At 39.2% G+C, this 17,787-nt stretch overlaps 1 protein-coding gene across 1 annotated transcript in view; it reads right to left on the bottom strand.

Annotated features, from left to right (window-relative positions):
- Nucleotides 1–17,146, bottom strand: part of TMTC4 (transmembrane O-mannosyltransferase targeting cadherins 4) — a 56,336-nt gene extending 39,190 nt beyond the window's left edge. The window contains exons 1-4 of the mRNA XM_009638792.2: nt 16,934–17,146; nt 11,875–11,990; nt 9,596–9,812; nt 5,615–5,702 (exon numbers count right to left, since the gene is read on the bottom strand). Coding sequence (XP_009637087.1) covers nt 5,615–5,702; nt 9,596–9,812; nt 11,875–11,990; nt 16,934–17,095 — 583 coding nt within the window. The 5' untranslated portion in view covers nt 17,096–17,146. The remainder of the gene's footprint in view (nt 1–5,614; nt 5,703–9,595; nt 9,813–11,874; nt 11,991–16,933) is intronic.
- Between the last annotated feature and the right edge of the window lie 641 nt (nt 17,147–17,787).

Here is a 17,787-nt window from a genome sequence, read left to right as displayed (position 1 = left end):
ACTGATTGTTCTCACTGTAAAAAATTTCTTTCTTACATCAAGGTGAAACCTCTCCCAATGCAACTTGTACCCACTGCCCCTTGTCTTCTCCATGTGGCCCCCTATGAAAAGAGAGCCTCCATTCTCTTTGTAGCTGCCCTTTCCTATACAGACACTAATGTTCAAACAGCTGCCTGATCAGTTGGACCAACGTCCCCTCCCAAAGGAAAAAAATTATAGCAAGGGCAGAAAGTAAAACTGGTTGTGGTGGTTGGTGAGGTTCAACTAGAAGATATATGGGTCCAGTAGAGAACAGGACTGCCATTTGGAGGGACCATGACAAGCTGGAGGAATGGGCTGACAGAAGCCTCATGAAAATCAAAGACAGCACCATGCAACATTCCAGGCTGGGAACTGCCTCAGCAGCAGCTCTGCAGAAAAGGATCTGGAGCTCCTCATTGACAAGTTGAAGATGAGTCAGTAGTGTGCCTTTGCAGCAATGAACAAGGTTAAATGCACGCTGAGCTGTACTAGCTACAGCATACTCAGCAGGTCAGGGAAAGTGGTTGTTCTCTCTACTCAGCTCTTACAAGGCCACATCAGGAGTACTGTGTTCAGTGTGGTGTCCAACACAAGAAACACATCAACAACCTGAAAGTCCAGTAAAGAACCACTAAGATGGCTAGGAGGCAGAAATATAAAACATAGGAAAAGAGGCTGAGGTGAAATGGTCATGTGTCACCCCCTCTCCTCCACCATCCTTGAAGATTTTTGCAACTCACATGGCTAAGGCCCTGAGTAATCTGCTCTACGAAGTTAAGTCTGCTTCAAGCTGTTGGACGAGAGATGACCTCCAGAGTTTCCTTCCAACCTAATTCACCCTATGATCTATGATAAAAGGAAGCTAAATTGCTCCATTTTGGCAGCCACCTGCACTTCTGCCCAATTGAAGTGACAACGGAAATGCACCCTAAGTTACAAACCTAGTCTTCCTAAGCTCCTACCCGACTGAGAGATTCTGGTACCTCTAGAAGCTGACTGCAAGTGCCTAAGATAAGCTATTCCTCTGGCCATCAAAAGGAGTCTGTCTCTTTCCGGTAACTACACAGAAGGAGCAGGGAGAAAAGACTTTTAAGTTGCATGCCCAAGTTAGATGCTTAAGGTGACAAAGTAGGGAAACCTCCTGAAGATTCAGGAAAGCCTGAGAATACCACATACATAATGGTCACAAGGTGAAACTCAGCTGGCTTATGAGGCTGGCAGTCAAGTTTGTAGGGATACTGGTGGTGGAGACAATCTGGGATTCATCCCAGAGTACTGACAGAGCTAGCAGATGTTATGGTAGGACCCCTCTTGATCATGTATCAAAGGTTTTGGGAGTCTGGAGAGGTCCCGCTGACTGGAAGCTAGCTAATATTATTCCAATCTACAAAAAGGGTGTGAGTAAAAACCCAGGGAACTACAGACCTGTTAATCTAATGTTAGTTCCTGGAAAAATTATGGAAAAGATTATACTGAGTACTATTGAAAGGCATTTAAAGACTAATGCAATCATCAGGCACAGTCAACATGGGTTCACAAAGGGCAAGTCCTGTTTATCTAATCTGATATCCTTCTATGATAAGGTCACCCACCCAGTGGATGAAGGGAAGGCAGTGGGTGTACTTTTTTCTGGATTTTAGGAAGGCTTTTGATACTGTCCCCTTACAGATTCCTTCTGGACAAGTTGTCCAACTGTGGGATGAGCGGGTTCACGGTGTGACAGGTGAAGAACTAGCTGAAGGGTAGGGCTCAAAGGGTTGTAGTAAATGGGACTACCTCTGGCTGGCGACAGGTAACCAGCCATGTTCCTCAGGGTTCAATTCTGGGGCCAGTCCTGTTCAATATATTTATCAACTATCTGGATGCAGGAGTTGAACGCGCCATTAGCAAGTTTGCTGATGATACCAAACTGGGAGGTGCTGTTGACTGTCTTGAGGAACAGGAGGCCATGCAGAGGGATCTAGACAGATTGGACCATTGGGCTATGATTAATGGGATGAAATTTAACAAGTCAAAATGCCAGATTCTGCACCTGGGATGGAGGAATGCTGGACACAAACATAAATTGGGAGAGGAGTGGCTGAAGAGCAGCCCTGCAGAAAGGGATCTGGGGACACTGGTTGGCAGCAGGCTCAATATGAGTCAGCTGTGTGCCCTGCCAGCCAGGAGAGTAAATCCCATCCCAGGGTGCAAACACAGCATATCCAGCTGGTCAAAACCGGTGAGTATCCCGCTGTATTCAGCATTGGTGTGGCCTCATCTGGAGTACTGTGTGCATTTCTGGGCCTCACAATTTAAGAAGGAGGTGAAGGTCCTTGCATGCATCCAGAGGAGGGCAACAAAGCTGGTGAAAGGGCTGGAAGGCACCTCCTGTGAGGAGCGGCTGAGGACCTCATAAACTTGCCTAGTTTGGAGAACAGAAGGCTGAGAGGCGACCTTGTTGCTCTCTGCCGCTTCCTTAAGAGGGGAAGTGAAGAGGCAGGTGCTGAGCTCTTCTCCCTGGTATCCAGTGATAGAACGCACAGGAATGGTTCAAAGTTGTGCCAGGGGAGGTTTAAACTGGATGTTAGGACAAGAGGGTGGTCAAACACTGGAACAGGCTTCCTAGAGAGGTGGTCGATGCCCCAAGCCTGTCAGTGTTTAAGAGGCATTTGGACAATGCCCTTAACAACAGGCTTTAACTTTTGGCCAGCCCAGAAGCGGTCAGGCAGTTGGACTAGATGATTGTTGTAGGTCCCTTCCAACTGAAATAGTCTATTCTGTTCTATCTCACCCACCTTTCTATTTACAAACAAATGATTTTTGCAGCAAGGCACATCCAGGATGAGCGATGAATCTCACCCAGGCATTTCAAAATCAGAACACCGTTCTGACTCAAAACCTTGACTCTGAAATGTCCCGGTTTTGGCACATTGCTCATCAGCCTGCAGCAAATCATGTAAGGTTCAGAGGAAAGAAATACTCTGAAGCTTGGGCTCATCCCTTCAGGCTCCAGTCAAGATCTGCTAAAGAACTTATTAGTGCTTTTCACAGTGCTGGAAACAACTTTTCATTCTCTTACTTAGGACATGCCAGATAGGATCTGCAAGAACCTGAAACTGTCAGCAAGCTACTCAAATTGAGGAAACTGTTGGGAGAGACTCAAGTCTGTAACTTGGATACAAATTCTTGAGTACAAAGAAAGTCTAAATTCCTTTAAGAACTCACTGAGAGAGAAGCAGGCAGTGAAGGTGACAGCAAACATTGAAAACTGATCTGAAAGATAACAGGCACAACTATGCTGGCAGATTGTAGCTTTCCTTGGCAAATCTGCTTAAGAGACACAGATCTGACACCATTATGATGTAATGTCCAATAAAAAATACTAAGTGCTGCTGAGTATCTTGTCTTCACAACATTTTCTTTCTTCTGTATCAATGACAAGAAATTCAGTACAAGAATGCTATTAAAATGACACTAACTTCTAAAAGCTATCAAACCGGCCTTTGTAAGTTGTACAAGCACTCAGAATATTCCTAACCAGGGTACGCATCACATTCTTAATCATTCCTGATATGTCCTCCATAACAAAATAATTACAGAGTCCTATATAATAGTCTCCAATGGTCATCCTAAGAATTTGGCTCTTGAGTTCTTCAAACAATATTATTACACCTGCCATATAGGTCTACCTGTACCAACAAACTGGACAGCACATAGCCAATATTTTGATTTGTCTAATTTACTCTGGCACTAACAGAAGAGACTTTAAGGCACAATCATACCCAGTAAAATACGTGAGAAAAGAATAAATGAGCAAGCAAGATCCCAAGGCCAATTTTCATCAAGGAATTATGAGTTCAGTTGAAACAAATGAAACTTACTCAAAGGGGAGAAAAAAATATCAGAAGTGAACAGTGATCACCATAAATATAATCTGAAGTGCTGTGCCAGTTTTGGCTGAGGTAGAGTTAATTTTCTTCATAGCAGCTACTATGGGGCTATGTTTTGAATTTGTGCTCGAAACAGTGTTGATAACACAGGGATGTTTTTGTTACTGCTGAGCAGTGCTTACAGATAGTCAAGGCCTTTTCTGCTTCTCACCCACCCCACCTGCGAGTAGGCTGGGTGTACACAAGAAGTTGGGAGGGGACACAGCTGGGACAGCTGACCCCAACTGGCCAAAGGGACGTTGCATACCATATGATGTCATGCTCAGCATATAAAGCCAGGGGAAGAGAAGGAAGGGGGGGATGTCCAAAGTGATGGTATTTGTCTTCCCAAGCAACCATTACCTGTGATGGAGCCCTGCAGTCCTGGAGATGGCTGAACACCTGCCTGCCCATGGGAAATAGTGAATCAATTCCTTGTTTTGCTTTGCTTGCGTGCGTGGCTTTTGATTTACTTATTAAACTGTCTTTAACTCAGCCTGCGAGTTTTCTCGCTTTTGCTCTCCTGATTCTCTCCCCCATCCCACAGGGTGGGAGTGAGTGAGTAGCTGTGTGGTGCTTAGTTGCCGGCTGGGGTTAAACCACAACAGTGGTGAGGATTAAGTTAAACTTGTATCAGCTGTAGAAATATGCAAAATAGTTCTAATCTAATCAAAACTCAATTAGCAGGAGCTCTTCACAGCATCTTAGAGCTCACTGCGGACTAACTTACCCCCCTCAGCCTACACTAAGCTCTATGATGCCACCCATGACTATGTCGTTAAGCTAGATCATTCAAAGCCAGCTCAGGTACCTCTGTAATACACTGGCAACTGTGGTTAAACATTACAGGCCATGTCTACTGAACCAATATTATAAAAGCTTTTCACAACACAACTCTTCCTGGGTTTACCAAATGATCCCCATATTTCCTGTGGTGGGACACATTTGGATACCAGATTGCATGTCCCATATAGTTTTTCATAATCATGAACTGATGTATTCTTGTGTGGTTATTTAACAGAGCCCCAAGATAATTTCTCCACAACTGTATTTGAACTGCCAACTTGCATTCAGATCAAATAATACAACAGATCTAAAAGCTCACTTGAAAAAAACACCTATGAAGGAATTGCTCATGTTAAATACAGCTGTCTTACAAACACTCTATGAGTAACAGTATATTCATCATGTGTATGCCAGCACTTGCATATTGCAGGAATTTAGAGGGCTTACTCATATGAATAATTCTTTAAAATTCATTAAAAATACAAGTAAGGTTCCTAAAGTTTGTTCCCATTTAAGCCATCCCAACATAATGGCATAAAGTGTAATAAAATATTTAAGAATATATATTTATAGGTTTTAGTTCTTTCTAAAATATGTATTGAAATATTTTTTTATGCTTATAAACAATAAAATATTTAAAAAGTAAGCCTACTATAAAATAGACTTTTCTTAAAATAAAGTCTTAGTGTTTAACGGGGATTAGGGACAGCAACCATTCCAGCTTTTTAACAATACCTACTAAAGCAGATTTTTAAAAAATATTTTATCAGGGTATAAACCTTAATAAATTCAAACCACATCAAGCTGACGTTTTGAGTTTTGCTATACTTCACTGAAATGTATGAATGCAGAAAACAGACGCAATATAAAATTAAAGGGGAAAACAGAATGCTTACTTTCTCTAAATGCTTTACAGTAGCCAAGGAATGACAACAAAAAGAACAGGGCACACAGTAGGTCTGCTCTGCCAACAATCCCAGCAACCTTTAAAGAAAAAAAAAAAAGTTTTAGATTACAAGATTTTATTCTTAAAGGTACACACACATATACAAAGTGAAATGTATAAAAGATTATTGCTGTATCACTTTTTTTTTAAACCTGGTTTATGGGATTAGTGATACCCAGTTTTCTAAGCTGCATCCCAATTTTGATTGTATTTTGCTTATTATCAACTAGGTAAATGATTTGGTTTTAATTTATGAAAAAATTCTGGTTTAAGAAATGAAGAAAGACCTCGCTGAAAACCAATGTAGTCTGCCCAATTCCATCTGGTTTTTGGATCAGGTTGCCTTTCAGTAGAACTCTTAGCAAACATCTTGAACCCCAATAAAACTGGCAGCTCTGCTGAAATGCAAATCACGACTGTCCACTTTCAGAAGACAAGCCAGCCTCCAAATTGCAGTCTGAACACTCAGAATGGACAAATAGCTTCCAGCCTGCAGAATCAGAAAAAAAAAATCCCCCTTCTGGCAGCTTTGTGTGTTATATTAATTGATTGCATTAGAGCTACCTCCAACTGTATCTTGTAACAGAAGCTGTACTAATGCAAAAGAAAATGAGAAGCACATTCTGGGACCTCTGTACTCCAGATCTGTGCCAACCTATTTTAACCAAGAGCATTCTCAGGGCCATCAACAAGCTTTGGTTCAAGCCCTCAAACTGTATTTACAGTAACTTGCTGAGACACAGCATGCCATATTCTTGAATCTTCATTCTTCAATTACACAAGTGTCAGGATACACCATGGATTTTTTGTGCAAATCATGACTCAGGGGGGTGACAGGGGACTGTATAGGCCCTGAAGTTGGCACCTCACTAGAACATACACCCAGAACAAGGATCATGGGAACACCCCTTTGTTTTCAGTCTAGCTCTGCTTCCTGGAGTGCTGGGTTCCACATTTCCAGGAAATGTACACAGAGACTTTTCTGAAGCAGGGAAGAACAGCTACAGGTTCCTTTTTGGTTTTTGTTTGTTTGGTTGGTTTTTAATCCGCTTTTTGAGGTGGTGGTTCAAGGACAAAAGCAGAAATTTTGGTTTCTGTGGAGTACACCAGTTGCCCCATTTTGGGAGTAGAACAGAAAGAGGAAAGTAAAAAGATAAATCATATCTTCGTTTTGTTTAAAAGCACCTGCTAGTCCTCTCCTAGGAAAAGGGTATTTTTTTTTGTGTCAGACTGACATGATGGAACACCTATTTCTAAATAACATCAGAGAGAGAAAGAGAGGTGTAGAGGCATGAGAATAGGACTGAATCCACTGAGGAGACTCTATCCCCCTTTACCCTCAGCTTCCCTTGAGCACCATAAAAGGAGAAACTGTTGGACTCCTAAATTCAGTTCAGAAAAACTTCTCGATTTATCCAAAGCCATGCACCTAACTTCCCTGCTTCTTTTTCTACCTTACAGAGGAATTACAAGAATTAACTCAATAGCTGTGGAGTGCTTTGAAAGGTAAAAATAATGAAGTGTCATTCTGTTTCAGGAGCTGCTCTCGGCTAATGAGATAGAAGTAAAGGTGAACTGAGACAATTTTGAAAATAAATGCCAACTTGTTACAACAAAGAGATTAAGGGTTTAATAACATATATATGGCCTCAGATGACTCCACCAGTACAATGTCATCTCAAATGCAGGATCAGGCCCATAGTCTCTGGTAACAAAGTAAACAAAATAAATACAGTTTTAAATTAGGAACAGGTATATTCTTATGTCCATGTTTCATTTAGTGTTTCATCACTCAAGTGTTACAGAAAATCAGTATTTTTTCGAAGAGAGAACTACACCACAGGAACGTTTACTCGTAGGCTGAAAAATGATAACGACAGATGCTTTTCTTACATAGGTACTGAAAGCATTAAACTTTTCAAGATCTGTTTTACATGACAGTTTGTTTCGTGCTGTATATACCAAAATCCAAAGCAGCAAACAGACAGATTCTTCACAATTCTATGTCAAAATATGTCATCTCATTTCAAAACCAGGATGTCATGATGTTTGAAACTCACAGCTTTAAAATCATAAGGAACGCTTTTTGCAGAGATGCTGCCTGACACACACTCATGCTAGAACCAGAGCAGTTTCATGACTGCTTTAGTGTACCAAGATTTACTGTTCACTGTGTAAATGATTAGAAGCCTTTTTTCACTCCTAGATCTCAGAAGAGACACAGTATGTAAGCATGCTACTTTTTTCCTCTTCTTCCAATGTTTGCCCAAAGCACATGCAAGTCTTCAAATCTTGCATATGCAAGCAGACCATGTCACTTGTAATTTATTTGACATGACCAAGGTCTTATTAACCTGCTGATTTAAATATATTTTAGAGTCAAATGGAATGAAGAATAAAATTATGGCTATTGATAAAGGAGTCAATAGTAAGCCTACTATAAAGATAAGACTCAAGTGAGATTTCTCTTTACACGTCATAACATCAAAAGCACTGAAGACTTGTTTCACTTCAACATCTAGAACTGGTTTTGGAGAACAAATACCAGGGGCCCTTCTGACACTACCACAATGAGATCTCGCTAAGCAGCTATTCTGCAGGCAAGCAAACACCAGAGAATGATGGGTGGGATGTTTTAGCCACACTGCCAAATAAAATGCCAGATTGCTAATACATAGCTTTGCACCATCTCTAGGTTTTCAATACACGCGGGGATCCCCAGTCAGTTGAGAGGCATAGCTTTCCATAAAATCTTCCCCATCAATCATGTGCAAAGCAAATGAAAAAAAGCCAAAACCATGGCATATTGTGAATAGATGAAAAAATCAGTGCCACATATATATAGAATAAGGTGCACTAAGGGTTCAATGTTCATTACTAGCACAAAAATCAAAGTTAAAGTTAATACTTTTTCAGTAGCTCAGTCCTTCCAAGCTCTAAAATAAAAATAATAATAAAAAGATTCCTGCATTGTGATTATTTTATATCTCATTTACTCATTATTATAAGATCAAGAAATCAGGGACCACATCCAGCAAGCCCATTGGCATAAGGACATAAGATTTTCTTAGCTAGGAGTGCAAAGGAGCTTCTTAAGAAAACCATCTCCTCTTGACTAGATTTTCCACACAAGGACTTTGATCTGTGGTGAGGTATTTTAATTGGTTGCTACACATGTGCCATGTTTCTATTCTGCATCTTTACAGCTTCAACTTCCAGCCACTGTTACGCTTTTGCCTGCACTGTTAAAGGGCACACTACTACCAAATTTGTGTTCCCCATGTACATAATTACAGACTATGATAAAAAAAAAATCCTTTCATCTTCTCCTTCATATTAAAAATATAAACCCAAGGAGTTTGATCTCTCATGATATGGGATGATATCCAGCCCTTTAATAATTTTCATGGCTCTTCTCAGCCCTCTCCATTTTTCCCAGTGTCCTCCTTGCAGCATGGATTCAAAACGGGATGCAGTATTCTAATACAGTCACAGAGTTTATATAATGCCCCTATTCCAATTTTCTGTCTCCTTGGGTTTTTTATTAAAGCAAATGGAAATGAAAAGTGGTTATATGTTTGCATTCAGTTTATCTTCCATTCTCCTTGGCTGCTCCTGAGCTAATGTTTCTAGTAATGAATTCTTAATCCGGTAATTAGGGAAATTCTGTAGTTTAGGGATATCTTTCTTTAGTTATTGTACTTAAATTATTTAATTTATCTTTCTTAATAAGGTCCAGCCCCGTGAGATTACAAGCTTTTGGACGTACCAACCGTAATATTTGATTGTTCTCATAAGACATGTGCCAAGAGAAGCATTAAGAATATATAAAAACAATGTGTAGACTATAAGGCTATGTCAAAACTAATTAGTCAAGATGGTCAAGAACTTCTAAGATATAAATCGTTGGATCTAATTATTCAGTACTTACACATTCGGTGTGCACTGGATGTACAGCAAACAGCAAAGCAGCTAGAAGAGATGTCTTTGGAGCCAGGTTTAGCCTTCTTCCTTTATTACTGAATTGCAGTCCACCCAACAAAATCGAGAACACATCAACCATCAACACTGAGATAGTACAATGCAGTATTATATTGATGACATGGAAACCAACCGGGTAGAAGCCTCCAGCAAAAAGGTAATTAATTCTATATAGAAACAAAAACATTTAAGGCTAGGAATTACATCAATGGTTTGAGATATGCAAACAGAAAACCTAAACAATCCCATAGCAAGATCATATTAGACACACACACACACAAAAAGGCTGAAATATACCAGCAAACCCTAGCATGCACGATATTACCACTTAGCCACCACAGGAGGCTAGAAACAATGTCCTGATCTTTAGTCAAAAGTATTCATATGGGATACTGTATTCAGCATAATATCTATCCTCTCCAAAAACACGTTAATGCTATTATGTTAATCATACCTATGGCTACTTAGAACTGGCTTTTGGTCAGCAACATAACATCAATGTTGCACTGCAGGAGTGTCCTACAGATAAACAGCCCAGCCTACTGGGGGAATACCTAGGGCTTAAGAGAAACTATGTCCCAAAACAACCTGATAAAATAATTTTAATTAAATCCACACAGTGAGGAAACTAATATGCACTGAGACTACGATTTCCACTAACATTCTAGCTGAAAAACGTCCTAGCATTTGGACTGATGATGTAGAAACTATCTGGGTCCAATCCAGTATCAATCCAGAAAGTAGTCAGTCAGCACATCTTAGTAACTAATTTGTGAGACTGGCTAGAGAGAGGTTTCATGCAAGTATTAGAACCAGAAGGAAGCGTAAGTGAAAATTCAGTCTGAAACACTATGCAAGATAGGAACTGTGTGGTAAAACAGAGAGGGAGAAGAAAAGGGAGAAACGTCTTGTTATTGTCTGTATACTTTTATCAGAAGGTGGGATATACAGAAACTTAGTTTGGATAAGGGATTTTATACAGTTCATTTGGTCAGCCTGCATCTGGCTTAAGTGAGATCTACGAAGAAAGCTTAACCTATTATATATGTGATACACATAAAAGTTGGAGCTTAGGGAAATTAAGAAAAGCAATTTCTTACTTGTGAAAATAGCATTTTATGGACCATCTCCACATGTTCATCTATATTTTCAGATATAGTAATGACTGTATCCCAGTTTGCTCTTTAAGCTAACCAGAATGTTACTAGAGATGGAATATACCATAGAGACCTTGAAAAGAAAGGAAAGCATGTGCTGTGTAATGCACTGAAAGCTTTAATAATTCTATTCAGTTGCATATTTTCCTTGACAATAATGTGACGAAACCCCAAAAGATGGTGAAACCCACAATGCTAAGTACTTAAAACACTGACACTGCACTCAAGAGTCAAAGTTTTTACTCGAATACGAGGACTAAGAGTGGGAGTACCTCTTCCACAATCACTTAGTCCCTGGCTTAGTCCGGACACAACTGCAGAACCACTGCCAGGTCCCCACCCACAGCATTGAGTTGCATGGGGAAAATAAAGAAGCTTGACTGAGTCCTCAAAGATTCTCTGCATTACTGTGCCCAATTTCTACATTGTCTACTGGTTGCTCAAATCTTTGTGCAAAATACATCTACAGAAGTAATCCTCATAAAAACTTCAGTTATTTGAGAAAAACAGCAGGTTATATATACAGGCAGACATCTCTCACTAGGATTCTCACACACAGTCACTTGAAGTTAGAATATCAGGGGGGAAGAGGTGGGAAGACTCTTCAGTGACCTAGTGGCAAAAGGCCACAGTAGATTGATGCTATTTATAAAAAAATCATTTGACAGGTCACCAGGAAAGCAAAGAACAGAAACTACAATAGCAGTGTAAGTAGCAACACAGCTAAGTGAAGGGAATGTACACCTCCTAGTTCTTTGATGATGTGACCTACATACTGAAACATCCTGCCCCTAGTACCGAGGTATATGAAGAGCATAAGATACATACTCTGAAAGGTACACTGAAATACAGAATGTCAAAATAATGTACACTTTGGGAAAGAAACAATTTGAAAATTAAAACTCAGTTTGAGATTAAGGTAGTGAACAGGAAAATCATATTCAGGAAAGGTAACCAACTACCCTCCAGCTACTTTGTCTCTCTCCTTTTCTGCTGCCTCCTCCCTTCAATCAATTGAGCCAATATATGTTAAAAAAATTCAGACCTCGAGCAAAGAAAAAAAAAGTCTCACCTGAAAGTTAGGACAGTTAGTGGTCGATATGACTTATGACTGGTATTGCTGCTGAGTTTGCTACCCCAAAAGTCATGATGCCACAGGTCACCAAGTGGGGTTTCTGCCCTGAGGTCCTGAAAGGAAACATCATAAATTACCAGATTCTTAACATTTCTGGTTTGTTCAAAGCAGCTAAAACACAAACAAGTTCTAACTAATACAAGCTCATGCTAACACAGACATAGCAGGTGTTTTGTTGGCTCACTACTGACATTTGACAGGGTACCCAAGTTTGCAATGAAAGTCACATCTTGGGTGTCTATCATCATAAAGGCCAGGATGCTTGGGTTCTGTAAGTAGGCATAACCGCATGTAATTTAGTAGAGCTATGAGTATTCATATCAGTTGATAATCTGCTCAATAGCTGAGATAGGAAACACACAAAAAACCCCTTTACCTTATAGTTTCGTAAAAAGCCTTTGATTTTAGGTCTAGGTTACCTTGTGAAGGAGGCCAACTACAAACTGCTGGAAATAGCTGTTTTTCTACCAGTGTCAGTAGCACAACGACTAATGCAAGGACACTAAAGATAGAAAACAATTAACTCTTTTTGAAGCCTTACTTTGCACAGGACACTATCCAAATAGCTTTTTTGGTTTGTTTTGAAATTCTGAATACATGAAACCAAGAATCAAAATCTCTATATGCTGCTCTAAAAGATTAATAGCGGAAGACAGAAAAGTAATGAATAATTTTAATTCGGGGTGGGGTAGGGGACTATTAAAAAAAACACTGTAAAGGAAAAGACTACTCTTCCCTTTTATCGTAAAGCCATGCTGATAATGAAAAAATCCAAATAACCTAGACTACTGAATGGAAAACATCCACTTTGGAGAGGAAAAAATGAGGACCTTGGTAGCATCCGCCTCAGTTTTCTGTGAGGACAAGCTGGGAAGCTCAAACTAACATATTCATCTTCTGCTTGCCCCTCTTCCACTGCTTCCCTGGGGCAATTAAATACCAATTTACACTACAGCAAACGTGCAGGTTAAATACACTTAAGACAGAAGCTAAGAACAAAATTGTACTAGCAAATGATTAGCTTTTGTGTGAGTGCTAATATTATACCTGCAATCAACCACAAGTTACTCTACCCCCACCTTCTCCCCTAAAATTTTTCAAGAGATCAACAAACAAAAGCAGATTAACAAGCCAATACAGACACAAGTAAGCAGACAAACTGGGTTGCTAGTCCCATGACAGATCTTACAAAACCTGGTGTCCTATGTCTTATTCCTCCTACATCTCCATTTACTTACAAGATTCCCCACATTACAATACCCTTGGTTCACTCATTCCAGTTCCTCTCAAATGCTGCTACCATCTCACTTGCTTCTACAGTATCTTGAGCATCTCCTGTGGTCTCCAGTACCTTCCATCTCATCCTCAGCTAGGCAAGAGAGAACACACACCACTGCTAGTTCCAAAGTACAGCCAAATGTCTGGGCCCTGCTGACTGACTGCTGCTAAACTGAACTTAAAAGAACTCAATTTTTCTTGCTTCTCTTCTTAACACATTCTGACTTTCATCCATCCAAAATCCAAAAAATCGAGGGATTTGTTTCCATCACTTGATCAAGTTTGGCCAGTATTAAACAACTATTAGAAAAATTAGGAAGGGCAAGTGGGCTAAAAATCCTAGCACACTGTCAAATGAAGTGAGCATTCTCTAAAGGGTTACTAATCAATACGCAGGAGAGAAAGCAGGGCTAACACTGTAGTCTTTGAAAAGTCCTATCTCGCAGCTGTGAATTAAGGCATTCTCAAGGAAAATCTAAAGAAATCAAGACTCACGGGGCTTAAGAATCATCACGGTGCAAAGTTTCTTCACTCTCTTGCAGACGTTTCTACTGCCAAACAGTAGCTACAAATTTCTTTCTTCTCACGGGACTGCAATTTTGGCCTTAGGCACCTAAATTCCTGTTCCATTCCTCACTGGTATGCACAAACCCTAAAGGTCATAATTTGACTCTCAGAGCAGGAGTACACTCAACCAGCAGCCCACTACATCAATCAATATGGCCTGCTTTTCCAGGGGCAAGTTGGGACTGGGTTGTACACCATCACCTACCGAAGTCTTTGTACTCTGCAGGGGACAGCTGGTAGTGGCCCTCAGACTGTTTTTCCAACCAACAGCACTGCTTCTTATGTACATTTGCCAAAGAAAGGGACTATGACAGAGACACCTTTTTTTTTTTACTATTAAAATTTTAAAAGTATGTCTTCTGTGTCATAGATGGTGTTCAATAACTTGAGATGGGAAATATATTTGAGATGTGCAAGGTTAGATTTCCCTTTCCGCTAGAATCAGTCATCTTTTGTCTTCCACAGGAAGAATGCAGGAAAAGCTGAATACATGGAATTACTCAGTGATTAGATTATACTTCCATGTGACCTAAATATCTTCAGTCATGTATCTTGCTCTTGTATCCAAGTTCCATGAAAAAAGGTTTCTTACATTTATTTTGCCACTCGGTGGACTTACCCTAAAATAGGAATGGATGGCTCTGAGAGACACAGCTGTTTAAAAGTTATATATGATTTTCTCTTTAAGAAATGAAAGTAGATATCAAAGAATCTCTAAATATTTGATTAGTAGCAGCTTACAGAGAGCAGAGTTCAGTACTCAAAGAAAGGTCAGTTTTTCTATACAAAGGCTTATGGAAATGACACATTGTGTCTGAAGCTCCTCTTAATCCAACTGTTTGTCTTGCCAAGCTAGTAAATAAATAAAGACAAAAGTCATAGCTGTGTACCAGTTAAAATGCTGCTTAAAATGACAAGAACACATCTGGAAAACAGCCTTGAACCCCAAGAAAATCTAATAACAGAACGCTCCATGATACAGTAGGCATAGGGTCAACTAACAGTGTGCCCTTTGCTAAAAAAAAAAAAAAAAAAAAAAAAAAGATTGGGGTGGTTGTGGTAGCTATTAATTAAAAAAAAAGGTCACTGTGTGGTACCCAAGAAAATACTGGTATAGTAATGGTCAGTAAATCTACGAAATTACTTCACCTGCTGTCTCTGCTATTGGAATAAAATATGCTATACTTTGTTTAATAAACTGTGCTTTTGCTAGATGTTCTCCCTCCCCATTAAACTGGTAAACTCACTGTCTGCGTTTTTCTTGTGGATTTTGTATTTCCATATATTCATACGACCCCTGTGTTAAAATGATACTGTCACAAAAATCTCATTTCATTTCTAGGGAATAATAGAGGATTTTGATGTGAAAAATAGAATAAGCCTCACAGTTTTTCAAACATACAGACTAGGTATGAGGTAATCTATTTAAGCAGTTGGTTGAATTTCTCAGTGTTGCCAACAGCTATAATCCTGGTGCAGGATGTTGTGTTGCATAGATAAACTGAAACATTTTGAAAGTAAAGATTAAAAGAAATAGAGAAAGATTACAAGTGTGGAAATTGCACATGAACAAAATAACCTGCCGTGTTTCAACATCAGTCTTTTGTTCATTCTGTCAGGAAATTAAAATATTAGTTGTGCCCAAAAAAAACTTTGCAGAATGAAACATTGCCAGGTGCTGTATAATTTAAAATATAATGCATCTTAAAAATAATAAAAAAAAAAAATCACTGTAGGTTCTTAATTTGTCTGTAGTATTCTCTTAGAAACTGAGATTGATTTCCCATTCGGCAGATTTATTTTCCCCCCATACATTTGTAACTCAAGGTATGATGACTTACACAAGCATAATACAAATTTACCTAAGGAAACAGTAATTCTGTGGGATTCTAAAAGGCACACAGTGATAAGTTGCCTCTAAATTTTGTGCAAGGCAAAAAAATGAGAATTGTGTTCATCTAGCAGTATGAGTCTCCAGATTATTCTCCTTGTAAGCCCACGACTTCGTGAAAACAAGAGCCAACAGATGAGGGAGATTCTTTTTACCCTGTGCTTCTCTTTCCAAACATTTAATGAGTACCTTCCAGAACAGCATAAGAGCTGTAACACCAAGACCCACCCATGAGTACAGGCTCACGTGTGATTCTGTGAAGTGCCTCAGCAATTGAAGACACTCAACTCCTCCAAGTCAAAGTCAGAAGAATCTCAGCTAGAGGTTTGTTCAAGTCACACATTAATTTCTAAGCATTTCAAGGATTGTTCATTGCATGTATGATCAGTTTTAAAATAGAGCACAAGAATACTCTGCCTCTATTTCAAAAAAATACAGTTGTCACAGGAACTGTAAGTGGGGAAGGAGCGTAGGAAAAGGAAGCTTTCCTTGCTCCTGTAACATTTTTATGGTATAAACCCCTGCATCCTACAATTGCTTAGTGATGCATTATGTATCTTGTAACCAGAGTAAGTTTATTCATTGGGCTTATTCATCTGTCACCCTGAGAAGATAATGAAAAAATCTCCTATTAACATCAACGGGTATTAGAAAAGTCTACTGCATACTCTCACTGACTTAGAAACGAGCATAAAATTAGATCTATAGGCAGTCTTGATGTACAGGTACCCTGTGAATAAGTGTTACTAAACATCACATACAAATTTGCTGCAACCCTAGATAAGGCTTTCTTAGATGACAAGCAGACTAAGTCCATTTGGTATGGCAAAAAGAGATCCCTTCCCCTTGACCACAAATCAACGCTTGTTAAACAGAGCATCTCACTTGCAAAAGAATGAAAGCGGATATATTCTGAGAAAAAAAAAAAAGCTGTTTAATTTGTTCATTCTTTTGTTTATGCATTAGAACTCAAGTCATGTTATTCAAATAGCTTCAGGAATAAGATTTTGTTAAGCATACTTATGCTTGTAGCTTTTCAGTAGAGCACTGCTGCACAGCTTGTTTGTCAACCTTAAATAAGGTTTATTTAAAAAAAAACAAACAATAACAGAACAAACATGAAGTTAAAAAAAAGGAATATGAGAAGAAAGTTCTTTACTAGGATGAATATTTTGAGCCTACTTAGATCAACTGCTGTCGTTATTTCTTTTCCTATGACCATTTCTGTCAAAGGGCACAAGGGAAAGAAGAGAGACAAACCTTATTATTGATGATGGCTTCAGAATCATCAAAGACAAAATCTCCATCATAGCTGTTAGCAAAACAGAGGAAGGAAATTAATGCCACAACCATTTTAGCCCAGTATGATGGAAGGAGGAACCATGATACATCATGGTCCAGATTAGGTTCTGTTTGTGCCATTCTGTGAAATGCTTGTTCCAAGTTGGGAGCTTCAGCATTATGTTGGTTGCAAATCTGAAAGAAATATATACAAATGTACAGTTACAGTTGCATTTCATTAAAAAATAATTTTACAATTAAGAGTTGGATTGGGAGAGGAGAATGAAGTTTCATACAACCTAATACTTTTTTCTCTCGGTGCATTTCATAATTATGGAACTTATCTAAATGTTGTACTTCAGGCATGGAAGACACAGTTTCTCATGGTCAGAGCACAGAGATAAAGCCAAGAAACTCTTAGAATCTAAGTGAAAGCTTTGGCACAGGTAAATTCTAAAACCTTGAGCAAATCACTGTTTTAATGTTTCTTCTTACTCTTTTCAAGTATAACAAACGGGGGCATCACGGGGGTTGTGGAGCATTTATAAAGTTCTTAAGAGAATGATAAGCACTATAATTTCCTTTGAGTGTGAAAACCAAACATAACTGCAAAAAGAGCTCAACTCTCTTCTGTTAATCAAATTAAAGGACCTAGTCTTACACATAGCCCATACAGGGAATTCATACAAGCATCACAGGTAGACATACACAGACAGCAGTTAACAGACTAGGCCCTGAATCTTGAACTACTCAAACAATGAGACAACAAGACGCATACAATTAAGACCAAAGTGGTGCTGACTAGATCACTCTGCATGCCGTTAGTACAGTAC

This window comes from Egretta garzetta, unplaced genomic scaffold, assembly GCF_000687185.1.
Source record: "Egretta garzetta isolate BGI_Z169 unplaced genomic scaffold, ASM68718v1 scaffold450, whole genome shotgun sequence".
NCBI lineage: Eukaryota > Metazoa > Chordata > Aves > Pelecaniformes > Ardeidae > Egretta > Egretta garzetta.
The sequence above is the reverse complement of the archived record's forward strand: the minus strand, read 5'-3'. Positions and strand labels throughout refer to the sequence as shown.